Source organism: Hyla sarda, chromosome 4 (genome assembly GCF_029499605.1).
Source record: "Hyla sarda isolate aHylSar1 chromosome 4, aHylSar1.hap1, whole genome shotgun sequence".
Classification (NCBI taxonomy): Eukaryota; Metazoa; Chordata; class Amphibia; order Anura; family Hylidae; genus Hyla; species Hyla sarda.
The window spans coordinates 126291192-126318866 of NC_079192.1; the positions used below are offsets into that span (position 1 = coordinate 126291192).

A 27675-nucleotide genomic window follows, 5' to 3' on the forward strand; every position below is an offset into this window, starting at 1 on the left:
AAGTAGAAAAATGTACAAATAAAAAAAATAAAAGAAGTGAAAAATCCCCCCCAATAAAAATTTAAACTGTCCGTTTTTTCCCATTTTACCCCCAAAAAGCATCATTTTTTTAAATAAACATATTTGGTATAGCCACGTCCAAAGTCCAAACTATCAAAATGTTAATGATCCCGTACAGTGAATGGCGTAAACGTAAAAAAAGAAAAAAGTCCAAAAATGCTGCTTTTTTTTTCACATTTTATTAAAAAAAAAAAAAAAAAATGTAATAAAAAATTATCTAAAAGTTTTATATATGCAAATGTGGTATCGATAAAAAGTACAGATGACGGCACAAAAAATTAGCCCTCATATCGCCCTATATACGGAAAAATGAAAAAGTTATAGGTGGTCAAATTAGGGCGATTTTAGATTACTGATTTTGCACAAAAAGTTTTAGATTTTTTTTTTAAGCGGTACAAAAATATTAAAGTATCTAGCCATGGATATAATTTTAATTGTATTGACCCACAGAATAAAGAACACGTCATTTTTACCGTAAAGTGTATAGTGTGAAAACAAAACCCTCCAAAATTTCCTCCCTAAAAAGTTTTTTTTTTTGGGGGGGAGGGGGGGGTTGGCGTACATTTTATGGTAAAATGAGAGGTTTCATTACAAAGTATGATTGGTCACGCAAAAAACAAACCCTTATATGGGTCAGTAGATGGAAATATAAAAGAGTTATGGATTTTAGAAGGCGAGGAGGAAAAAAAGAAAACGCAAAAATAAAATTGGCCTGGTCCTTAAGGTGAAAATGGGCTTGGTCCTTAGGGTAATCCGGCCCTAAGACATCTTATTCCATATCCAAAAGGATAAGATGTCTGATTGCGGGGGTCCCGCCGCTGGGGACTCCCGCAATCTCTCATTCCGCACCCACAATTGTGAGCTCTCCGCAGCGCTGGAGGTTCCAAGTGTTAGGACCACGGGGTCGGAGTATCGTGATGTCACAACTCTGCCCCCATGTGACACACGGCACCTCTGCCGTGTGCACAGACACCACAATTAGAGGGCTGGGCTGATACACACTTTACTTCCGTGACATTGATTCTCTAGGAATAATCTCCAGTGTGGTCCCTCCTATAGAGAAGAGTCCAGTCCCTACAATCACCAGTGTGATCCCTCCTATAGAGAAGAGTCCAGTCCCTACAATAACCAGTGTGGTCCCTCCTATAGAGAAGAGTCCAGTCCCTACACTCACCAGTGTGATCCCTCCTATAGAGAAGAGTCCAGTCCCTACAATAACCAGTGTGGTCCCTCATATAGAAGATTCCAGTCCCTATAATCACCAGTGTGGTCCCTCATATAGAAGAGTCCAGTCCCTATAATCACCAGTGTGGTCCCTCATATAGGGGGAGATTTCTCAAAACCTGTGCAAAGGAAAAGTTGCTCAGTTGCCCATAGCAACCAATCAGATCGCTTCTTTCATTTTACAGAGGCCTTGCTAAAAATGAAAGACACGATCTGATTGGTTGCTATGGGCAACTGGGCTACTTTTCCTCTGCACAGGTCTTGATAAATTTCCCCCATAGAGAGGAGTCCAGTCCCTAAAAATAAACTGAGCAATTTCTGTCACCAAAAGGGGGAACAGAATCTGTGCGGCTTCTCTGGTCACATGACGAGCCTCACGTGACGCAGAGTGCTCTCGATCATGTGTAATTATATGAGCCTGTAATGTACCTGAAGTAGTTATGAATAAATGAAGTAAACGCACATTATATAGATAGATATTTAGATATATTTTTTTAACATACATAAAAGGTACAGGAGTGGAGAGCAGCAGATAGGTCTGTGCCTTGAACAGTACGTCCCATCTAGAACAAACCAGCAACCACCCCTCCAATAGTCAAGTGACTCACCTCTCCCAGTTTGGAAACACTTCATCCTGGACGGTACCAATCCAAAGAAGAGGGTGAGCAACAGCAGCCCGAACAGACAGCCCAGCTTCACCTGCAGCAAGTACTCCATGCTGCTGTCTTATTATCCTGACCACAGGAGTTCCCAAAGAGGTAGACAGGGCTCCGCTAAACACTCCGCAGCTAGCGCCTATATATGTGAATGTATATGTACTGTAAAGTATAGGGGGCAGTGTGACTAAATTCTGACTCCACACGTCCGCGGGTGACACCGACACATGCCGGGAATAACCGAGTCCCGCTCCCACACTGCTCACTAGGGGATTTACGAGACATTCCCACGTGACTGACCGGTGTTCTAACCTGGCTCCGCCCCCTCGTCATTGGTCTGAGCGCGTTGGGGGATATGTGGGCGGAGCCAAGCGGTAGGGGCCTGGAAGAGGGCGGGGCTTGGTCGATGCGGGGCGGGGCATGGGTAGGCATAGGTGCTAAGGGTGATGTGGCAGCCTGTAAACAGAGATCAGTAGAGGGCGCTGTGACTGTATGCTGGTGCATGGGGGAGGTGGCGCGTGGGACGGGAGCCTACGGGGATATCATGGGGTCTTGTTAGAACAGAAATCCCTTTATTATGTGCTGGTATGGGCCCTACAGCTTATACAGTGGGCTCATACAGCCTGCGAGATACTAGTGTGTTCTACTGTATTGTAAAGCAGTGTTTCCCAACCAATGTGTCTCCAGCTGTTGCAAAACTACAACTCCCAGCATGCAAAACTACAACTCCCAGCATGCCCGGACAGCCTTTGGCTGTCCGGGCATGCTGGGAGTTGTAGTTTTGCAACAGCCGGAGGCACACTGGTTGGGAAACACAGAAAAGCTGTCCAGGCATGCTGAGAGTTGTAGTTTTGCAACAGCTGGAGGCACACTGGTTGGGAAACACTGTTGTAGAGTGATAATCACACATCTGCACACGTCACCGGCTGCATGGCACACAATAATACCAGTGCCAGTTACTGACTAATTCTATGACTAAAACGCATCAGGCCTGTTGTAAGTCGTGTGGACTATGTTTTAAAGGAGTATACCAGCAAAAGTTAACTTATCTCCAAGGGGACCAACACGATATCTGGGACAGGAACCCCGGCTCTCTCTGGAGTGCTGAAATGTTTGAGTGCTGTACTGGGGTCTTTTCAGCTCTTCCATAGAAATGAATGGAGTGTGTGCCATCAGCAGCTCCTCACTAAACGCCAGGTCCCCTTCGGAAGATCACGGGGTAACAGAGATTGGACCCCCTTGATCAGCTACCTATCTCCTATCCTGTGCATAGGGGATAAGTTATTTTTGGTTTAAACTCTCCTTTAACCCTTTCATGACCCAGCAAATTTTGATTTCTGGTTCACGTTTTTTTTTTCCTACTCACATTCTAAGGCTCATTGCATTTTTATTTTTCAAAGTAGTGGGATAAGAAAAGTCGCACTCACCCGAGTTTCTTGAAATCCCAGCGCTATGATTATTCAAAGATACGCAGCAATACAGGAATTATATCATTTCATAGCGGGGAGCGGGAGCAGCCTCTCTCAGATGGGGGGGGGGGGGGGGGGAATGAGGGGCACACCACTGAACGCAACTAGTTTCACGTCATATGCGGACACTTCTTCCAGCCAAGGTGTATGCCAAACTCAGGTGGTAAGAATACTTATATACACAGCAGAAAATCATTATAGTGACAAATAAACAATCTATCGCTGTGCAATAAAACATAAACTACATATATATATATATATATATATATATATATATATATAGACACAGACACAGCCGTAAAAGTTGGCACCCCTGAAATCTTTCAAGAAAATTAAGTATTTCTCACAGAAAAGGATTGCAGTAACACCTATTTTGCTATACACATGTTTATTCCCTTTGTGTGTATTGGGAGTAAAAAAAGCTAATTGGACATAATGTCACCCCAAACTCCAAAAATGTGCTGGACAAAATGATTGGCACCTTTTCAAAATTGTGGAAAAATAAAAATGTTTCAAGCATGTGATGCTCCTTTAAATTCACCTGGGGCAAGTAACAGGTGTGGGCAATATAAAAATCACACCTGAAAGCAGATAAAAAGGAGAGAAGTGCACTTAGTCTTTACATTATGTGTTAGTGTGTGCCACACTAAGCATGGACAACAGAAAGAGGAAATGAGAACTGTCTGAGGACTTGAGAACCAAAATTGTGGAAAAATATCAACAATCTGAAGGTTACAAGTCCATCTCCAGAGATCTAGATTTGTCTTTGTCAACAGTGCGCAACATTATCAAAAAGTTTGCAACCCATGGCACTGTAGCTAATCTCTCTGGGCATGGATGGAAGTGAAAAATTGCTGAAAGGTGTCAAAGCAGGATAGTCCGGATGGTGGATAAGCAGCCCCAAACAAGTTCCAAAGATATTCAAGCTGTCCTGCAGGCTCAGGGAGCATCAGTGTCAGCGTGAACTATCTGTTGACATTTAAATGAAATGAAACGCTATGGCAGGACCCAGGAGGACTCCACTGCTGACACAGAGACATAAAAAAGCAAGACTACATTTTGCCAAAATGAACTTGAGTAAGCCAAAATCCATCTGGGAAAATGTCTTGTGGACAGATGAGAACAAGATAGAGCTTTTTGGTAAAGCACATAATTCTACTGTTTACAGAAAATGGAATGAGGCCTACAAAGAAAAGAACACAGTACCTACATTGAAATATGGTGGAGGTTCTATGATGTTTTGGGGTTGCTTGAATGTGTGCAAGGCATTATGAAAATCTGAGGATTACCAATGGATTTTGGGTCGCACTGTACAGCCCAGTGTCAGAAAGCTGAATTTGTGTCTGAGATCTGGGTCTTCCAGCAGGACAATGACCCCAAACATACGTCAAAAAGCACCCAGAAATGAATATCAACAAAGCGCTGGAGAGTTCTGAAGTGGCCAGCAATGAGTCCAGATCTAAATCCCATTGAACACCTGTGGAAAGATCTTAAAATTGCTGTTGGGAAAAGGCGCCCTTCCAATAAGAGAGAACTGGAGCAGTTTGCAAAGGAAGAGTGGGCCAACATTCCGTCTGAGAGGTGTAAGAAGCTTATTGATGGTTATTGGATGCGACTGATTTCAGTTATTTTTTTCCAAAGGGTGTGCAACCAAATATTAAGTTAAAGGTGCCAATAATTTTGTCCAAGACATTTTTGGAGTTTGGTGTGACATTATGTTCAATTTGCTTTTTTTCCTCCCTTTTTTGGTTTAGTTCCAATACACACAAAGGGAATAAACGTGTGTCTAGCAAAATGTGTAACTGCAATCCTTTTCTGTGAGAAATACTTCATTTTCTTGAAAAATTTTAGGGGTGCCAACATTTACGGCCATGACTACATATATATATATATATATATATATATATATATATATATATATATATACTACATATAGACTACATATATATATATATATATATATATATATATAGTGACCCCTCGACCAACGATGGCCCCGACATACGATAATTTCAACATGCGATGGCCTCTCAGAGGCCGTCGCATGTTGAAGGCAGCATCAACATACGATACTTTTTTATGTCGGGGCCATCGCATAAACGGCTATCCGGCAGCACTGACTGCCTCAGCTGCCACCGGATAGCCGTTTACGGTGCCCCGTGAGCTCCGGTGATGGTCACTAAACTGTCCTCGGGGCTCCGGCGCGTCCTCTTTGGGATCCTGTAGATCATCGGCGCTCTCCATCGATGTCATCACGTCGCTGCGCACGCCATCCCGTCATCCAATAGGAGCAGCGTGCGTAGCGACGTGATGACGGTGACGGAGAGCGCGGTTGCCGGGGAAGAAGAGTCCTTGCCGGAACGTTGGGCACACCGCGGGGATGCGGCGACAGCGATGGACGGCGACAGCGATGGACGGGGAGCGGTGACAACTTTCTCTAACAGTTGTCTACAACCTGCGGACCTCCAGATGTCGCAAAACTACAACAGCCAGCATGCCCGGACAGCCAACGGCTGTCCAGGCATGCTGGGTGTTGTATTTTGCAACATCTGGAGGTCTGCAGGTTGTAGAACACTGTCCTATACTTTACATTGCACAGATCCCTCAACAAACGATGGTTTCAACAAACGATGGTCCGTTTGGTACGGATTACCATCGTATGTTGAGGGACCACTGTATATATATATATATATATATATATATATATATATATATATATATATATACACACATTAAATGGGCCTAAAGTTCGCCGGACTAGAGAGAATAAAAAATGTTCAACTGGCTGGTGCCAGAAAGAGGAAGTTCTTTTCTTTTTGAATCTCTTTCTGTCTGACAACAGTGCTCTCTGCTGACACCTCTGTCCATGTCAGGAACTGTCCAGGGCAGGAGAGGTTTGGTATTGGGATTTGTTCCTGCTTTGGACAGTTCCTGACTTAGACAGAGGTGTCGGCAGAGAGCACTGTGGTCAGACTGAAAAGAAATTCAAAAAGTAAAGAACTTTCTCTGGAGCATGCAGCAGCTGATGAGTACTGGAAGGATTAAAATGTTTAAATAGAAGTAATATACAGATCTGTTTAACTTTCTGGCACCAGTTGATTTAAACAAAAAATAAGTTTTCCACTGGAGTTCCCCTTTAAGCTGAATACAACAGATCCTCTCGGGTCAAACGAAAGAAGTGACCTTTCATCGTTCTTGTGAGTCTCTTTATCTTATGTGGTAGGCATACATCTTGGCCTGAAGAAGCATCCACATGTGACGTGAAACTAGTTGCGTTCAGTGGTGTACCCCTGCTTCTGAGCATAGGCGTGCGCAGCCTATTGCATTAGGGTGTGCACCCTAAAGCACAAACTCACGCAGCGCACGCGTGTGTGTGATATATATACACACACACTCTTGCTTGCATGCACACATACATAAACATACCTACACTCATAAATATCAATACAAACAAAATGAAAAACTTTATTAAAACTTTTTTTTGGATTGGAGGATTTTTTTGGGATTGGAGGCTCCATTATACATACACTGTACAGCAATCATACCTCCATTATACATACACTGTGACTGTACAGCAATCATACATCCAATCCATTAATAATGGATTGGATGTATGATTGCTGTACAGTCACAGACATACACTGTGACTGTACAGCAATCATACATCCAATCCATTAATAATGGATTGGATGTATGATTGCTGTACAGTCACAGACAGTGTATGTATAATGGAGGTATGATTGCTGTACAGTGTATGTATAATGGAGGTATGATTGCTGTACAGTGTAAGTATAATGGAGGTATGATTGCTGTACAGTGTATGTATAATGAATGTATGATTGCTGTACAGTGTAAGTATAATGGAGGTATGATTGCTGTACAGTGTATGTATAATGAATGTATGATTGCTGTACAGTGTAAGTATAATGGAGGTATGATTGCTGTACAGTCACAGACAGTGTTTGTATAATGGAGGTATGATTGTTGTACAGTGTATGTATAATGGATGTATGATTGCTGTACAGTGTAAGTATAATGGAGGTATGATTGCTGTACAGTGTAAGTATAATGGAGGTATGATTGCTGTACAGTGTATGTATAATGAATGTATGATTGCTGTACAGTGTAAGTATAATAGAGGTATGATTGCTGTACAGTGTATGTATAATGGATGTATGATTGCTGTACAGTGTATGTATAATGGAGGTATGATTGCTGTACAGTGTATGTATAATGGATGTATGATTGCTGTACAGTGTATGTATAATGGAGGTATGATTGCTGTACAGTGTATGTATAATGGATCTATGATTGCTGTACAGTGTATGTATAATGGATGTATGATTGCTGTACAGTGTAAGTATAATGGAGGTATGATTGCTGTACAGTGTATGTATAATGGATGTATGATTGCTGTACAGTGTATGTATAATGGAGGTATGATTGCTGTACAGTGTATGTATAATGGAGGTATGATTGCTGTACAGTGTATGTATAATGGAGGTATGATTGCTGTACAGTGTATGTATAATGGAGGTATGCTTGCTGTACAGTGTATGTATAATGAATGTATGATTGCTGTACAGTGTATGTATAATGGAGGTATGATTGCTGTACAGTGTATGTATAATGGAGGTATGATTGCTGTACAGTGTATGTATAATGGTGGTATGCTTGCTGTACAGTGTATGTATAATGGATGTATGATTGCTGTACAGTGTATGTATAATGGATGTATGATTGCTGTAAATGTATGTATAATGGATGTATGATTGCTGTAAATGTATGTATAATGGATGTATGATTGCTGTAAATGTATGTATAATGGATGTATGATTGCTGTACAGTGTATGTATAATGGATGTATGATTGCTGTAAATGTATGTATAATGGATGTATGATTGCTGTACAGTGTATGTATAATGGATGTATGATTGCTGTACAGTGTATGTATAATGGATGTATGATTGCTGTACAGTGTATGTATAATGGATGTATGACTGCTGTACAGTGTATGTATAATGAATGTATGATTGCTGTACAGTGTAAGTATAATGGAGGTATGATTGCTGTACAGTGTATGTATAATGAATGTATGATTGCTGTACAGTGTAAGTATAATGGAGGTATGATTGCTGTACAGTGTATGTATAATGAATGTATGATTGCTGTACAGTGTAAGTATAATGGAGGTATGATTGCTGTACAGTCACAGACAGTGTATGTATAATGGAGGTATGATTCTTGTACAGTGTATGTATAATGGATGTATGATTGCTGTACAGTGTAAGTATAATGGAGGTATGATTGCTGTACAGTGTAAGTATAATGGAGGTATGATTGCTGTACAGTGTATGTATAATGAATGTATGATTGCTGTACAGTGTAAGTATAATAGAGGTATGATTGCTGTACAGTGTATGTATAATGGATGTATGATTGCTGTACAGTGTATGTATAATGGAGGTATGATTGCTGTACAGTGTATGTATAATGGATGTATGATTGCTGTACAGTGTATGTATAATGGAGGTATGATTGCTGTACAGTGTATGTATAATGGATGTATGATTGCTGTACAGTGTATGTATAATGGATGTATGATTGCTGTACAGTGTAAGTATAATGGAGGTATGATTGCTGTACAGTGTATGTATAATGGATGTATGATTGCTGTACAGTGTATGTATAATGGAGGTATGATTGCTGTACAGTGTATGTATAATGGAGGTATGATTGCTGTACAGTGTATGTATAATGGAGGTATGATTGCTGTACAGTGTATGTATAATGGAGGTATGCTTGCTGTACAGTGTATGTATAATGAATGTATGATTGCTGTACAGTGTATGTATAATGGAGGTATGATTGCTGTACAGTGTATGTATAATGGAGGTATGATTGCTGTACAGTGTATGTATAATGGTGGTATGCTTGCTGTACAGTGTATGTATAATGGATGTATGATTGCTGTACAGTGTATGTATAATGGATGTATGATTGCTGTACAGTGTATGTATAATGGATGTATGATTGCTGTACAGTGTATGTATAATGGTGGTATGCTTGCTGTACAGTGTATGTTTAATGGATGTATGATTGCTGTACAGTGTATGTATAATGGATGTATGATTGCTGTACAGTGTATGTATAATGGATGTATGATTGCTGTACAGTGTATGTATAATGGTGGTATGCTTGCTGTACAGTGTATGTATAATGGATGTATGATTGCTGTACAGTGTATGTATAATGGATGTATGATTGCTGTAAATGTATGTATAATGGATGTATGATTGCTGTAAATGTATGTATAATGGATGTATGATTGCTGTAAATGTATGTATAATGGATGTATGATTGCTGTACAGTGTATGTATAATGGATGTATGATTGCTGTAAATGTATGTATAATGGATGTATGATTGCTGTACAGTGTATGTATAATGGATGTATGATTGCTGTACAGTGTATATATAATGGATGTATGACTGCTGTACAGTGTATGTATAATGAATGTATGATTGCTGTACAGTGTAAGTATAATGGAGGTATGATTGTTGTACAGTGTATGTATAATGGAGGTATGATTGCTGTACAGTGTATGTATAATGGAGGTATGATTGCTGTACAGTGTATGTATAATGGATGTATGATTGCTGTACAGTGTATGTATAATGGAGGTATGATTGCTGTACAGTGTATGTATAATGGAGGTATGATTGCTGTACAGTGTATGTATAATGGATGTATGATTGCTGTACAGTGTATGTATAATGGATGTATGATTGCTGTACAGTGTATGTATAATGGATGTATGATTGCTGTACAGTGTATGTATAATGGATGTATGATTGCTGTACAGTGTATGTATAATGGATGTATGATTGCTGTACAGTGTATGTATAATGGAGGTATGATTGCTGTACAGTGTATGTATAATGGAGGTATGATTGCTGTACAGTGTATGTATAATGGATGTATGATTGCTGTACAGTGTATGTATAATGGATGTATGATTGCTGTACAGTGTATGTATAATGGACAGGGCCGTCTTGGACCCTGGGCAAGCAATTTTTTTTGGTCCCCCCGGTCCCCCACCCCCATCCCACACACACTCGGGATCAGTACAGGATCAGTAATGTAATGTATGTACACAGTAACCTCACCAGCAGAATAGTGAGTACAGCTCTGGAGTGCTGACCAATTAGTTGCGGGTGTGGTCGTGCTTCAGCTGTGCTGTGTGTGTCTGCTGTGTCTCCTGAGCTCCAGGGATTTCCACCTGTTCCACCTGGGGCCTGCTTCCTCCTCCCCAGGGAGGGAGTGGGTTTCCAGGCATGAGTGAGGTAGGCGAGGCCCAGGCTTCTGCTCCTCGGAATAGGCCGCAGGGGAGCAGTAGAAGCCAGCAAGCGGCCGGAACATCGGAGGATTTGGGGGTGAGGCGTTCCACCAGGAGTCGCAGCAATGCTGCTCCAACTCCCCCCACAGAGGCGAAAAACTCCAAGGTGGGATCCTCCTTGGGAAAGCTGGGTGCTGCCAGTGGAAAGCTGGGTTCGTCCGGAAGAAGGCAGAGTACTCATGGAGGTGAAGCCGACCTCAGTGAGGAAGGCTGGGGAGTGCTGAGGACCCGGGAGTCTATTTCCACCTATACCTCCCGGGTAAAAAGTCACCTCCGTGAGTATGAAGACGCCTGTAAGGCCATCAGGAGGCTCCGAGAGGAACTGCGGTGTGCCAGTGCCAGAGCCAAGGTTAGTCCTAAACGGAAAAAAACTGAGATCCAGTCAGAGATGAAAAGACTTATGGCTGACATGCAAGTTTTGGAGGAGAGGAGAGCAGAATTACTGGAGAAGAGTGGGCCATTTAAAGAAAAATTGGAAAATGAGGAGCGCTTCAGGGTGACAGAAGAAGAAAAAAATAAAAGGTTGATGGGGCTGCAACCTGAGAGCCAGGTGGATGATGTGGAGGAGATGGAGGAAGAACAACAGCCAGATCCACCTGGTGGCCTGCGGCAACAGCAGCAGGCCCCGTACAGTGGGCCCCCTGCACAGCAGCCAGCATTATCACCTGCCGACTCAGGAGAGGACAGTGACAGCAGCTACCAGGGAGGGGCGCTAATGGCCCAGATTCGTATGCTGGAATCCCCAGTGTGTCCTCAGAACCTGGTGTTTGGAGATGAGCTCCCAAATGAGGCACCTGGGGGTAAGAAGAAAAAGACCAAGCCAAAGCAGCAAGAAGTGGTGAGTTACATCTACACCCCCCTCCCTGTATACCCTGAGTCGGCCGCAGGGTCAGCTCATTGTGCAAGCCCCGTTACCCAGCCCAGCCCGTGTTCTGTGGTGGACTCGGTGCAAAGGTGCGGGGAGAGTACAAATACTGAAAGGGCGCAGAGCTCCATGCCTGTTTGCAGTAGCAGGGATGGAGCAGAGAAGGCATCGGCCGCAAGGCCGTACAGTGAGGGCGGCCCAGCGGTGGGCAGAGAGGCAGACTCCGGTGCTGTAGTTCGCTCCCCTGTGGGAGAGGGGGGTGACTCAGTGCCGGAGGTAGTAAAGGGCATAACAGACACTCCCAAAAGTGAAGAAAAACGTTTGTTTTGCATTGGTGCCGCTGTTCCCATTGATCAGCGGCGCCATGAAAAGACTGGAGATGATGCTGATGAGGCGGAGGGCACTAATAAGAACAGGGCTGGGGCCTCCTCTAGACCGGGCAAGCATGCTGCCCGGTCCCTTAAAGGGCCAGCGGAGGTTGTCCCAGCCCCAGTGCCCCGTGATGCTGAGGCAAAACAGGAAAAAACATCATCATCATCATCCTCGTTTCCCGGATTTGCTATTTCTGGTCCAGCCAGTGTGAATGAGAAGGTAAATGGGGGTGCGGGGTGTATGACTGGGGAGCGGATGGAGGTTAATGTTATTGGAGAAGGTGATTTTGCTGTTGCTGAAATTAGGGGTGGTGATGGGACTACAGATGAGGCTATTGGAAACAATGTTGTTGGGGGAAGTGCTAATGTTGTTATTGAGGGTGGTGGGGATGTTGTCATTAGAAGTGGTGTAGGTGTAGGGTCTGGTCCGGTTGCCCCCCCAGTGGTGACAGATCATAGGAGTTATGCCAATGTCACTGCTGGGGGAAGTAGAATACTTTCCTCGTCTCCTGACTCTAGGGACGGTTTATTGCAGCGACGTCTCCTGGAAGCTCTGAAAAAGGGGGAAAGGTCGATTAATGTAGAGGGTAGAGCAGTTGATCTGTCCTTCTGGATAGAGAGACACGGTCTCTCTGCCTTCCGAGAGGAAAGAGGGGGCGATACTGTGTGGTCCCTCCCAACAGCCGGGGCAGGTAGTAACCGTAGGAATGTGGTCCGTCTTCGGTGGCAGGGCGAAGATATGTGTCCTTCAAGGACCAAAGTGGTTGAGCTCTTGCTAAAGATGGGCTTCAAGGCAGTTGATATCTTTGCCTTGATACATCCCTACGGTGCTCCTGAATTCAATATCAGTTTTGTTCGGCCAGAGGGGCTTGAGCTTTTCTGGTCGAATTATGAATTGGTAAAGAACGAGCCCGGCTGGCGAGACTTTGCCGTACAGGCATTGTCTCGTCAAAATGAAATCAAGAGAGTGACCGTTTTGACCCGTAACGAATCACTCTCTTGTGTTGACATTATCACCTGGTTAGGACGGTATGGCGAGGTAATGGGGGTCCCGCAGAAGAACAGGGACGAGTTTGGCATCTGGTCAGGAGCCTGGACGTTTTTGGTAAAACTTAAGCGTTCAGGAAATACAGTTACCCATACTCCATCCTCTGCCTTTCTCGGCAGGGATCGTATCCAGATTTTCTACCGGGGTCAGCCGAAGCTCTGTCACAGATGTGGTGACCCCACACACTTCAGTGCAAACTGTACGGTGCAGAAATGTGCCTTGTGTGGGGGTGTAGGCCATCTTGCCGCATCTTGTGCAGAGATTAGGTGTTACCTGTGTGGTGACTTAGGTCACCCATTCAGTCGTTACCCTCGTTCTTTCGCTAATGCGGTCTTGTCCCCAGCGGGTGAAGATCACGAGCCGGAATCTGCTGGGGAGGGGACTAGCAGGGGTGGAGGAACTGAGGGGTCAGTGAGGAACAGCAAGAGAAAGACACCAGCCCAACTAAGACGTCTTGATAAACGCCAAAGGGATAGGGTGATGGGGAAAGCCCGGGTTACTGGGACGACCTCTCATTCTGTCCCAGAGGCCAACCTTGCTGCTGAGACCCTGAGGGATGGCGAGCTGAATGAGGAGGTCAGGAGGATCCAGAATGAGGAAGGTGCCATCTCCTCAGATAGCGTGGAGGAGGATGATATGGGATGGCAGAAGGAGACACGAAAGCGGGGTACAAGTAAAAAAAAAAAGGGAGATTTGAGATCTTCTCCCACCCTGGTCCAGGTGCCAAAGGAAGGCAAAACTGACTCCCCTCTGGTTGGCCTTTCCAATCGATTCCGACCCCTCAGGGACATCTCCTCCTCTTCTTTGGAAGGGGAGGATGAGGGGGAGGTGGCAGAGGGGCTTCCAGGGGGCGCCGAGTCCTCTTCCCCTGGGGAGGTTATGTCCTCGGGGGAAGGGACTGGCCTAGAATCCGGAGACGAGGAAAGTAAAACGACGTCTGGTGAGATGGACACTTCTATTTCTCTAAAGAGGGTGAAGAGTTCTTCTGATGTGGAGGGTGAGAAGGGGAGTGGGAAAAAGAAAGCTGTCTAACTCAATCACCCTTGATGGCGGCACCCTCTCCGTTGACTCTGGCATCTATTAATGTTGCCAGCATAAAGTCAGATACGGCTCGATTTGCGGCCTATGATTTTTTTGCCCATATTAATGCTGATATTTTATTTTTGCAGGAGACCAGGCTAACAGATATGTCATCTATCTACAAGGCTAAAAGAGAGTGGAGGAATGGGCCCTCCTACTGGTCTCTTGGGGCCGAGCCGTATAGCGGAGTGGCGGTCCTTTTTACCGCAGCGGTAGAATGACGACGGGTTATCGAGTTAGAAATGGGGAGGTGCCTGATCTTAGATGTCCTCATGAGGGGACAAGAACTTCGCCTTATTAACATCTACGGCCCACAGTCTAAGTGGGACCGGAAGTGCCTCTTTATGAGGATCAAGCCCTATCTTTTTACAAGTCGGCAGGTGGTCTTTGGAGGGGACTTTAATGCTGTCACGAGGCCCCAAGACAGGGGAGGTGCCAGAGACAAGCTGACTTATGATAGCGTCGCCCTTAATAGCATAGCGAGTGAGGCTCGCCTGGTGGATGTCCACATCCGGCACACCCCAGGCCACGCGGGATTCACCTATCATAGGGGTAGTTGTAGGTCTAGGATAGACAGGTTTTATTTAAAGGAGGAAGCCGTCTCTTCAGCAGTGTCTGTTGTCGAGGTGGAGTTCTCCGATCACTGTTTAATTTTGTTTTCTCTGAATGTCACAGAGACCCCCCGGATGGGCAGAGGCTATTGGAAGCTGAATTCGTCTCTCTTGGAAGAAGCGGAGATAAGACAGTCCTTTGAGGATTTTCTTCAGAGCCAGGTACCATTGCTGGGCCTTTGTAACAGTAAGTCAGAGTGGTGGGAGATCTTCAAGGAAAGGGTTGCGAGATTCTTCCGCCAGCTCTCGGGCCTCAGAAGCCTAAATAGGTACCGCTTGTACCAGGGCCTAAGGAAGAAACTTGAGAACCTTGTCTCGACTGGAGGTAGCCGAGAGGATATCTCCAGAGTGAAGTCCTTGCTGATGAAGTGCCAGTACGATAGGCACGCATCTTTGGTTTTTGAGAGGGATTACGGGAAGTACCGCTCGCCCGACCCTTACAGAAACTGCAAGATGTCAGTGAATAGTAAAATAGTCTCAGGACTGATTGATAGTACGGGATCCTTGAAAAGGTCCAAATCAGGGATCCTGGAGCTCGTCAGATCCTTCTACTCGCACCTCTTGGGAAGGAAGGATCTAGATCGAGATAAGGTGTCAGCTTTCTTGGCTGAAACCATCCCTGAACCAGGAGTAGACCCCTCTCTTGACGTTTTGACAGAGATGATCAGGGAAGAGGAAGTCAGGATGGCTATTGATGGGCTTGCCCTCAAGAAGTCACCCGGTCCGGATGGCTTAACATCTGAGTTCTATAAGACCTTTAAGGACACTTTGGTTCCCCTCTTGACTGCGGTTTTTAATGAGTGTCTATCCTCGGGCACTCTGCCAAAGTCAATGAGGAGGTCAGCGCTGATCATCCTGTCAAAGGGTAAAGACCCGTCCCACATTGAGAATTGGCTTCCCATAGCACTTCTCAATGCAGACAGAAAGATTCTGGCAAAAGTGCTGTTTAACCGGTTGGTGGAGTTTGCACCCCGGCTCCTTTCGGGGGCTCAGCATTGCTCTGTTCCGGGCCGCAGTACATTCAGTGCTGTGCTCAGTGTCCGAGAGGCTGTGGAGCAGGGTAGGGCTGGCCACTGGAAGGGGTACTTGCTGTCCTTGGATCAGGCAAAAGCGTTTGATCGGGTTAACCATGAATACCTCTGGTCTGTTCTTCTGAGATATGGCCTGCCGGGGGGGGTTTGTTGATTGGCTTAAGACCTTGTATGTAGGGGCAGAGAGTTTCCCGCTTGTGAATGGTTGGATTGGCCGCTCTTTTGAGGTTGGGTCTGGTGTCCGTCAGGGTTGTCCTTTGAGCCCTTTGCTGTACGTGTTTGCAATCGATCCTTTCCTTAGAAGGATTGGTTGTGGACCGTTGGCGGGGGTGAGAATGGACCTGGCGGTGCCGGATTCGGCTCTGAGGGTGGTAGCGTACGCTGATGATATCACCGTGTTTGTCTCCTCACAAGAGGAGGGCAGATGGTTGATGTCAGAGGTGGACCGCTACTCGGAGGTATCCGGGTCCAAGATCAATCAGGATAAGTGTGAGAGTCTCTGGCTGGGAGGGGGAGATCCTGATTTTAATCTCCCGGACGCCCTTCCAGAGCCCCAGGAATCCGCAAAAGTCCTCGGCATCGAATTTGGTCAAGGGGATTACCCCAAACAAAACTGGGACAGCAGGCTTAAGATCGCCGCTCAGAGGGTGGATCAGTGGAAGGGTTGGTCTTTGACCCTCCGGGAAAGGGTTAACCTGATGAAAACTTTCCTGCTCCCTTTGCTCATATATCTGGGCAGTGTATGCATGTTGCCAGAACCTCTTTGGACCCGGGTCTACAGTGTGTTCTTCCAAATGTTATGGGGGAATAGACTGAACCTAGTGAAGAGGGAGGTTACTTACCGTACGAGGAGACTAGGGGGGTTGTGTATGGTCAACCCTGTGGTGTTCCTAGAGAATACCTTTCTTAAGACCAATATAGCAAACCTCTGGTCAGAGAGGGCTCCTCCGTGGGTATCCTCCTGTAGGGGATGGTTTCGGCCTTTCTTCCAGGAATGGGAGACAGGAGGGCAAGTGAAGGATCTTCGCACACCACACGGGCATCTCCCGGCTTACGCTACCCCGGCTCTGAAGGTTATTCGTCGGTGGGGTCTGGGGATGTGGGAGATTAGGACTCTGTCAAGGAAATTCCTTGACAAGAGGGTCCTGTCTTCTCATTTCCAGAGGCCATTGGCGCTCAAGGACTGCCCAAGTCGGGATCTGGAGGTGGGTTTAGAGCTTTTGAATTCTATCAGGATCCCCTTGAAGTTTTTGGACTTGACTTGGTGCTGCTTCCACGGGAAACTGTGTGTGAGAGACAATCTGAAGTGCAGGAGCTCTGATGACCGGGGATGTCCCCGCGAAGAGTGTGGAGGCATGCTGGAAAGCATGGAGCATTTTCTGCTTCATTGTCCCTTTAACACAGAGGTTTACAACAGGGTGGGCGCTTCCATTGGTTGGCCTCGGCTGGCCAGTCTCTCCTATGCGGAATGGGCCTATGGGGCATTCAGAAACCTTGGAGGCTGGGACCAGTGCACTTTATTCCTAGTCAGCTCAGTGGTCAGGTATTACACGTGGAACGCACGGTGTTTAGTGTCGACGCAGCGTAAAATCCTCCCTGTGGGTGAGGTGGTTAGGAACATTCTTGGTGACCTGGTGAAGGTGCGTTCTCTGGAGTACGAGAGGCTGGGTGCTGGCAGGGCCTCTTGTCTGTGGAGGGGCTCTGCCTTTAAAGTGCCTTAGCCTGTTGTCTCCCCCTGGTGGTGGGCTGATGCTGGCACATTAGTCTTTTTGTTTTGTGCTGTAGATATATGGTGATATAGGGCTTGCAGGCACTGAACTTGAGCTTTAGGGGATTGTGTGATTGAAAAGCCTTATTGTTGTTTGTTTTGTATAGTTTGTATTATTTTGTATATATTTGTTTTGTTTGTACATTTATGTATATGTGTATATATGTATATATATTGTTTTTTTTCTAGGGGTTGTGTTGTGTTGGGGTTTAGTGTTAGGTTGGGTGGTGGGTAGATGGGGGGAGGGGGGTTTCTGTGTGGGACCTTTTATAAAAAAAAAAAAAAAAAAAAAAAAAAAAAAAATCCTGGACTGGTTCATGGACGTCTGTTATCATGTACTGGGGGCATGGGATGCGGGACCAGCTCAGGGCCAAAAAAATAAAAATAAATTGTATATTCTGTTTTTCTGTTTGTGGTGTTTGTTGGTGGTTTGACACATATTTATTATATTTATTATTTTGGGTGGGGAAAAGCAACCGGACCAGTTTTTTGTTATTATTGTTGTTATTATTATTACTGTAAGTATTATTATTATTGTAGAGAGTTTAGTAGTTGTTGTTATTATAGCGGTGTGTTTGGTGAGAATGAGGCTGGACCAGAAGATACTTGGTTGGACATTTTTGGACTAATATGGACTCATTTTTGTATATATTATACAGGTGTATGTTGTTTGTATTATTGTTATGGTGATGTTCTTTCTTTTTGTAATGTTTTATATTTTTTAATAAAAGATCTACAGGATCAGTACAGGATAAGTAATGTAATGTGACCTTGCATTTACTAAAATAGTGAGATTTTGTCCTATGGGTGGCACCCATTGTAAAAAATCTATCCATTGCAGTAAATGTAAGGTCACATTACATTACTTTCCGTGGAAGCAGTAGGTCACTTACATAGTCTCCTAAGGAAACAGAGTTGACTAATGTGATGCTCCCCAGCTTCTCTTATATCCATGGCAGCTCTGGACTACAATGAAATATAACTCAGAATCAGTACTGGATAAGTAATATAATGTATGTACACAGTGACTCCACCAGCAGAATATTGATTACAGCTCTGGGAGTATAATACAGGATGAGGATAAAACAGCGAGGTATTAGAAGAATGCCCATACTATGTACATTATAGAGAAAAAAACTGTACTCACCTCCAGCGCTCCCTGCTCTGCCCGGTTCTGGTCCCGGGACCAGAACCGGGCAGAGCAGGGAGCGCTGGAGATTAGTACAGTTTGACCGTAGTGATTTCCCATATTGGCCAGCTGATCAGCAGCATGACACACTGGGGCCCAATGTGAACCCGGGCCCAAGCATCACACTGAAGCTCAGGAATAGTGTTGAGCGGCATAGGCCATATAATTCGAATTGCGAATATTCGCGAGCAACACTACTCAGGAAGAGGATTGCACCTGGGGACCGGAGAAGGGCACAGCGGGAGCGCTGGAGGTGAGCCCTCATACATCCCTGTATATGGAAAAATAGAATAGCTATAGGGGTCAGAAGAGGACAACTTTAGGCACACTGGGGGAGATTTATTGAATCCCGTGCAAAGGAAAAGTTGCCCAGTTGCCCATAGCAACCAATCAGATTGCTTCTTTCATTTCGCAGAGGCCTTGTTAAAAATGAAAGAAGTGAGCTGATTGGTTGCTATTGCTAACTGGGCAACTTTTCCTCTGGACAGGTTTTGATAAATCTCCCCGACTGATTTTCATTCAAATAGTTTTCAAAACGTAGTAAAATAGAACAAAACCTATTTAAATTGTGTATCGTTGTCATCATATGGACCTATAGAATAAAGATAATGGGGGATATTTATCAAAGCTGTCTATGTCCCACATCAATATAGACCAAACTACAGAGGGTTAGGCCGGTCTATTGTGCGCCTAATTTATCAAAAGTCGCACGGCTCTTGATAAATTCTGCGCACAGACTTTGTGATCTATGCTTTAGACTGTATTTAAACCTGCTCCAACATGGTCTGACATTTCGGCGTATTTTCAGATGATGCGACTTGTCGCTTTTGATAAATTCAGCATCAATGCATTTCTGTCTAAAAAAGACTGGAATGCATTATGCTCTAAAAATCCTCTAGAGCAAAAGTCGCAAAAAAGTCGCACATATTTAGACTGTGACTTTCTGTGCGACAAATTTAGACAGGAAAAACCAGTCTAAATCCTTTGATAAATATCCCCCAATGTGTTATATTTTTTTTTACTGAAAAGTGCACTGCATAGAAAGGGAAGCCCCCAAAACTTACAAAATGGCTTTTTGTATTTTTATTTCCCCCTTCAAATAATTTTACTTTTTTTCATTGTAGATTTTGTGGTATAATGAGTAATTTCATTACAAAGTATAATTGGTGGAACAATTTCTTCCATTATGCCCGGTCATCCAGCATCTAAAACAACAAATGGCACTCACCTGCCGCAGCTTCCTTGGTGCCCTGGTATCACCGCTCCAGTCCTCCACTGCTGTCTTCTTCTTGGTTGCCCCGGTCAACATGTCACAGCTAATCGCTGGCTACAGTGATGTCACGCCATGTCCGGTGAGAAATTGAGCGACAATGTGATGTACTGAGCCTCAGCACCAGGAAGAAGACCAGTGCCATGGCTCAATACATCACACTGCCGTGCAGCCTATCGCCGGCCAAGGTCATCGATTAGCTGAGCTGCAGTTTGATGCATTGACCATCGGCAACCAGGAAGAAGACAGCAGCAGAGAACTGGAGAGGTGATGCCGGGACACCAAAAGAGCAATGCCAGGTGAGTCCAGGAAGTATTACTTTATACTGAGAGAGTAGTGGATGCATGGAATAGCCTTCCTGCAGAAGTGGTAGATGCAAACACAGTGAAGGAGTTTAAGCATACATGAGATAGGCATAAGGCTATCCTTCATATAAGATAGAGATAGCCATAAGGCTATCCTTCATATAAGATAGTGCCTGGGACTATTGATAGGTTTCAGATTATTGGGCAGACTAGATGGGCCAAATGGTTCTTATCTGCCGACACCTTCTATGTTTCTATCTTTCTATAGCTCATACAGAGCCGTAGCTGCCATTTTCTAACTCACAGTACCCCTTAGGGCTTTAAAGGAGTAGTCTAGTACAGATCCCCCCCCCCCCCCATCGTGCCCGGGCTGAAAAAAAAAATGTAAATAAACTCTCACTCACCTTTCTCCGTTCCCCTGGAGTGCCGCTACAGCTGATCGGTCCTCCGTTCCGTCTTCTTCCTACTTCTGTGCGCACAGACGGGGGAACGGAGGAAGGTGAGTGAGAGTTTTTTTCAGTCCGGGCACAATGGAGGAGGAGTAGTCTGCACTAGACTACTCCTTTAAAGTAAATGTGTCCTCCAGATCTTTTTTCAGCCATTATGCCCTTGCTGATAGGATATGAAAGTACTGATATTACTTTTAAACCTTTGCCCCTCTAATTTAAATCGATGTCCTCTTTCTTCTTTTAAATATGCTCTCCTCCTTTTCCGTGTTGATTCCCTTTATGTATTTAAAAGTTTCTATCATATCCCCTCTGTTTCTTCTTTCCTCCAAGCTATACATGTTAAGGTCCTTCAATCTTTCCTGGTAAGTTTTATTCTGCGATCCATGTAGTTTAGTAGCTCTTCTCTGAACTCTCTCTCTAGAGTATCTATATCCTTCTGGAGATACGGCTTCAAGTACTACGCACAATACTCCAAGTGAGGTCTCACCAGTGTTCTGTACAGCGGCATGAGCACTTCTTACTTCTCTACTGATTATACCTCTCCCTATACATCCAAGCATTCTGCTAGCATTTCCTGCTGCTCTATTACATTGTCTTCCTACCTTTAAGTCTTCGGAAATAATTACTCCTAAATCTCTTTCCTCAGATACTGAGGTCAGGACTGTGTCAAATATTCTATATTCTGCCCGAGGGTTTTTACGCCCCAGGTGCATTATCTTGCACTTATCCACATTACATTTCAGTTGCCGGAGTTATGACTATTCTTCTAGTTTGCCTAAATCTTTTTTCATTTGACGTATCCCTCCAGGAACATCAATCCTGTTACATATCTTTGTGTCATCATCAAAAAAGACCTACCTTACCATCAAAACCTTTTGCAATATCACTAATGAATAAATTAAACAAAATTGGTCCCAGTATAGATCCCTGAGGTATCCCACTGGTAACAAGACCTTGCTCTGAATATTCTCCATTGACTACAACCCTCTGTTGTCTGTCACTCAGCCACTGCCTAATCCACTCAATAATATGGGAGTCCAAGCTCAATGGCTGTAGTTTATTGATAAGTCTTCTATGTGGGACAGTGTGAAAAGCCTTACTAAAATCTAGATATGCAATGTCTACTGCCCCTCCGCCATCTATTATTTTAGTCACCCAGTCAAAAAAATCAATAAGATTTGTTTGACATGATCTCCCTGAAGTAAACCCATGTTATCTTTCATCTTGCAAACCATGGAATTTTAGATGTTCCACAATCCTATCCTTTAGTAAGGTTTCCATTAATTTCCCCATTATTGATGTCAGACTTGCTGGCCTATAGTTGCTTGATTCCTCCCTACTACCTTTCTTGTGAATGGGCACGACATTTGCTAATTTCCAATTGTCAGGATCCGGACTGGTATGCAGCGAGGACACTGGAGGTGGATCCTCTGTGTCAGTAGGGTGATGGCGTGGGCCGTACCAGGGGAACGGAATCTAAGGGGTTACTGGTTTTCACCAGAGCCTGCCGCAAAGCGGGATGGACTTGCAGTGGCAGGTAACCCCCAGGTCGTTCCACCTGATAGCGACTCAACCCCACTGACAGCTGAGACAGGCGCGGTACACGGGGACAAGGCAAGAGCAAGGTCGGACGTAGCAGAAGGTCAGGGCAGGCAGTAAGAGTCGTAGTCAGGGGCAACAGCAGAAGGTCTGGGTACACAGGCTTGGGAACACACTAAACGCTTTCTCAGGGCACTAAGGCAACAAGATCCGGCAGGGACAGGAAGGGGAAGTGGGTTTTTATAACACTGGAGGGATTGACACTGATTGGGCCAGGCACCAATTAGTGGTGCACTGGCCCTTTAAATCTCAGAGAGCCGGCGCGCGCGCGCCCTAGAGAGTGGGGCCGCGTGCACCGGGACGTGACAGCCGGGGAACGGGACAGGTGAGTGGATTGGGATGCGACCCACGGGCGGGCGCGTCCCGCTATGCGGATCGCATCCCCGCTGGCAGAGACAGTGCAGTGCTCACGGTCAGCGGGTCTGACCGTGGCGCTGCAGAGAGGTGAACGCCGCGAGCGCTCCGGGGAGGAGCAGGGACCCGGAGCGCTCGGCGTAACAGTACCCCCCCTTTTGGTCTCCCCCTCATTTTGGAGCCCAGGAACCTATGGATGAGCTCCTTGTCGAGGATATTGTCCTCGGGCTCCCAAGACCTCTCTTCGGGGCCACAATTCTCCCAGTCAACGAGAATTTTTTTTTTACCTCTGACAACCTTGGAGGCGAGGATTTCTTTTACCGTGAAGACATCAGAGGAGCCAGAGACAGGAGCAGGAACGGTGACCTTGGGGGAAAAGCGGTTAAGTACGAGAGGTTTGAGAAGGGAAACATGAAAGGAGTTAGGAATGCAAAGAGAAGGAGGTAGATGAAGCTTGTAGGAGACAGAGTTGATTTGACTTTTGACTTTAAATGGTCCAAGGTAACGTGGACCCAGCTTGTAGCTAGGAACACGAAACCGGATATATTTGGCAGAGAGCCACACTTTGTCACCAGGAGCGAAGACAGGAGGAGTTCTTCTCTTTTTATCTGCATGTCTCTTCATACGAGACAAGGCCAGTAGGAGCGACTTTTGAGTCTCCTTCCAGATAACAGAGAAGTCCCGGGTTACTTCATCTACGGCAGGAACTCCAGAAGAAGTGGGAATGGGGAGGGGGGGCAGAGGGTGACGGCCGTACACCACAAAGAATGGGCATTTGGTGGAGGATTCAGAATTTTTGAAATTGTACGAGAATTCAGCCCAGGGCAGAAGGTCAACCCAATCATCTTGGCGGGAGGAGACAAAATGTCGCAGGTAGTCACCAAGAATCTGGTTTACTCTCTACTTGTCCATTGGATTGGGGGTGATAGGAGGACGAGAAATTTAATTTGATCTTTAATTGGTTACAGAGAGCTCTCCAAAATTTTGACACAAATGGAACGCCTCTATCCGAGACGATATGCGTGGGAAGCCCGTGAAGACGAAAAATTTGCAGAAAAAATTGCTTCGCCAACTGTGGCGCAGAAGGAAGGCCTGGAAGCGGAATGAAGTGATCAACGACCACCCAGATGAAGGTATTGCCATGGGATACGGGAAGATCAGTAATGAAATCCATGGCAATTTGGGACCATGGTTGCTCAGGGACGGGCAAAGGAAGGAGGAGTCCAGCAGGCTTCTAGCGAGGGGTTTTATCCCTGGCACAAATAGTACAGGCCCGAACTAAATCAGTAACGTCACCCTCTAGTGTAGGCCACCAATACAGATGGGAAATGAGCTGAATGGACTTTTTAATGCCAGCATGACCAGCCAGGTGAGAGGAATGCCCCCATTTGAGGATCTTGAGGCGAAGGCGTGGAGGAACAAAAGTATTTCCAGGGGGGGTTTGCCCCAGTGAGGCTGGAGCAGAGGAGACCAGGCACTCAGGCGGTACGATATGCTGCAGAGGGGCTTCAGATTCGGAGGCATCAGAGGAACGAGAAAGGGCGTCAGGTCTGACATTCTTGTCAGCGGGACGGAAGTGTATCTCGAAGTTAAAGCGGGCAAAAAACAACGACCATCTAGCCTGGCGAGGATTCAGACGCTGAGCGGACTGGAAGTAAGAGAGATTCTTGTGATCAGTGTAAATGACAATGGGGTGTTTGGAACCCTCCAATAGATGTCTCCACTCCTCGAGTGCTAACTTGATGGCCAGAACACGATCTCCAATAGAGGAATTCTTTTCTGCCGGAGAGAAAGTTTTAGAGAAAAAAACACAAGTAATGTTACGTCCGGTAGCGTTTTTTTTGAAGAAGTATGGCTCCGGCTCCGACTGAAGAAGCGTCAACTTCCAGGAAGAATGGCTTCAACGGACCAGGTCTGGACAGAACTGGTGCAGAGGCGAAGGCAGTTTTGAGATGATTGAAGGCCTCATCCGCTTGTGGAGGCTACGACTTAGGATTAGCATTCTTCCTGGTCAGAGCCACAATAGGGGCCACTAAGGTGGAGAAATGGGGAATAAACTGTCGGTAATAGTTGGCAAATCCCAGGAAGCGTTGGATAGCGCGGAGTCCAGAAGGGCTTGGCTAATCCAAAACCACTGACAGTTTATCTGGATCCATTTGAAGCCCTTGGCCAGAGACTAGGTAACCTAGGAAAGGAAGACTGTTGCATTCAAAGAGACATTTTTCAAATTTAGTGTACAGGTGGTTTTCACGAAGTCTTTGGAGCACTTGACGGACATGACGACGGTGTTCCTCTAAGTTAGAGGAAAAAATCAAGATGTCATCCAAGTAAACCACAACACAGGTATACAATAAGTTCCGAAAGATCTCATTAACGAAGTCCTGGAAGACTGCAGGGGCGTTGCAGAGCCCAAACGGCACAACTAGATATTCAAAATGTCCATCTCTGGTATTGAAAGCGGTCTTCCACTCATCACCTTTCCGGATGGGAATAAGATTATACGCGCCCCTTAAGTCCAATTTGGTGAAGATACTTGCTCCGCGAAGACGGTCAAAGAGTTCAGAGATCAAAGGCAGGGGATAGCGGTTTTTGATGGTAATTTTATTTAAACCGTGGTAGTCAATACATGTTCGTAAGGATCCATCCTTTTTTGAAACAAAGAAGAACCCCGCTCCAGCAGGGGATGAGGACTTCCGAATAAAACCTCTCTTTAGGTTCTCCTGGATATACTCAGACATGGCTTGAGTCTCTGGGGCTGACAGAGGGTAAATCGCCCACAGAAGAACTCCCTTGGACGAGGACTGGATTGTAGCGGTAGCGGGATCATTGCAGTCCCAGAGCGGTGTGGCACATGACAAGGCCTTTCCAGACAGGAGGCTGACCACGAAAGCCACCTTAGACCGTTCAGTAGGGAATTGGTCCGACATCATCTCCAGGTGAAGGGAACACTGGGACAGGAATCCACGGCACTGTTTAGAGTCCCCATCAAACTTGTCCGGTAGAGACAGGTGGAAGCTGGGAGCAGCCACTCGCTGCGGAGGAGATGCAGGAGCTGGCAGAGGAGATGATTGCTGTAATTGCGGCAGAAGCTGTTGCAGCATAGCGGTCAGTTGAGTCAGCTGCTGTCCTTGTTGTGCGATCTGTTGTGATTGCTTGGCGACCACCGTGGTTAGGTCAGCGACACTAGGCAGCGGGACCTCAGCGGGATCCATGGCCGGATCTACTGTCAGGATCCGGACTGGTATGCAGCGAGGAGACTGGAGGTGGATCCTCTGTGTCAGTGGGGTGATGGCGTGGGCCGTACCAGGGGAACGGAATCTAAGGGGTTACTGGTTTTCACCAGAGCCCGCCGCAAAGCGGGATGGACTTGCAGCGGCAGGTAACCCCCAGGTCGTTCCACCCAATAGCGACTCAACCCCACTGACTGACAGCTGAGACAGGCGCGGTACACGGGGACAAGGCAAGAGCAAGGTCGGACGTAGCAGAAGGTCAGGGCAGGCAGTAAGAGTCGTAGTCAGGGGCAACAGCAGAAGGTCTGGGTACACAGGCTTGGGAACACACTAAACGCTTTCTCAGGGCACTAAGGCAACAAGATCCGTCAGGAACAGGAAGCGGAAGTGGGTTTTTATAACACTGGAGTGATTGACACTGATTGGGCCAGGCACCAATTAGTGGTGCCGCGCGCGCCCTAGAGAGCGGGGTCGCGCGCTGGGACGTGATAGCCGGGGAACGGGACAGGTGAGTGGATTGGGATGCCACCCGCGGGCGGGCGTGTCCCGCTACGCAGATCGCATCCCCGCCGGCAGAGACAGTGCAGCGCTCCGGGTCAGCGGGTCTGACCGGGGCGCTGCAGAGAGGAGAACGCCGTGAGCGCTCTGGGGAGGAGCAGGGACCTTGAGCGCTCGGCGTAACACCAATCTTCCCATCAGGCCCCTGTGACTTATTTGTCCTCACTTTAGACAGCAAATGTTGAACCTCTTCCTCTGTAAAGACACATGCATCAAATGATTCATCTAGTCTTCGTCCCTAATGGAGGTCCTTTTCCTTCTTTTTCATCTGTAAACACTGAACAGAAGTATTCATTAAGGCAGTCGGCTAGCCCTTTATTCTCTTCTACATACCTCCCTTCCTTTGTTTTTAATTTAGTTATTCCTTGTTTTAATTTCCTTTTTTCATTTATATATATATGAAGAATGTCTTCTCCCCTTTTTTCAGACTGAGCTAGTTTTTCTTCTGCCTGCTCTTTAGAAATTCTTATAACTTGCTTGGCCTCTTTCTGCCTAACCTTTCTCCTTGATCTCAGACCAGAGCAGAAGACCCGTGGAAGTCATCGGAGGCAGGTGAGAGGACCTCCGTCTGCCGTTCTGGATGATCGGATCGCTGCAGCAGCGCTGTGGGCGATCCGATCATCCATTTTAGTGACCTCAATGCTGCAGATGTCGTGATCTGTATTGATCATGGCATCTGAGGGGTTAATGGCGGACATCTGCACGATCGCGGATGTCCGCTATTACCGGCGGGTCCCTGGCTGCTATCAGCAGCCGAGACCTGCCGCGCATGACCCGAGCATCGCTCCAATGCTCGCGGTTATGTATAGGACGTAAATGTGCGTTAAGTACCAGCTCACCACGACGTACATTTACGTTCTGCATCATTAAGAGGTTAAACCACACAGACTAGTGATCACTAGATCCCAAGCTTTCGCCTATAATAAAATCATATACCAAATCCCCATTTGTGAATACCAAATCCAAAATGGCCTCCCTCCAGGTTGGCTCCTCAACCACTTGTTGTAGAGATAATCCCAGTAGGGAATTTAGAATATCTGTACTCCTGGCAGAATTAGCTATTTTGGTTTTCCAGTTTATATCCGGAAGATTGAAGTTTCCCATAATTATAACTTCTCATTTCATTGTCTTTTTAGCTA

General features: G+C 45.8%; 1 protein-coding gene across 15 annotated transcripts in view; it reads right to left on the reverse strand.

Annotated features, from left to right (window-relative positions):
• LOC130368427 (zinc transporter ZIP1-like) overlaps window positions 1–27675 on the reverse strand; it is a 108692-nt gene that overhangs the window by 19918 nt on the left and 61099 nt on the right. The window contains exon 1 of one of the 15 annotated variants that reach the window (XM_056572069.1): window positions 1323–1353. The exons of 12 other annotated variants lie outside the window; for them this stretch is intronic. In XM_056572069.1, the coding sequence (XP_056428044.1) occupies window positions 1323–1338 (16 nt within the window). In that variant the 5' untranslated portion in view covers window positions 1339–1353. Of the gene's footprint in view, window positions 1–1234; window positions 1354–1892; window positions 2259–27675 lie in introns of those variants that run through there. 2 more of the 15 variants (XM_056572068.1, XM_056572067.1) reach the window with 2 other exon arrangements.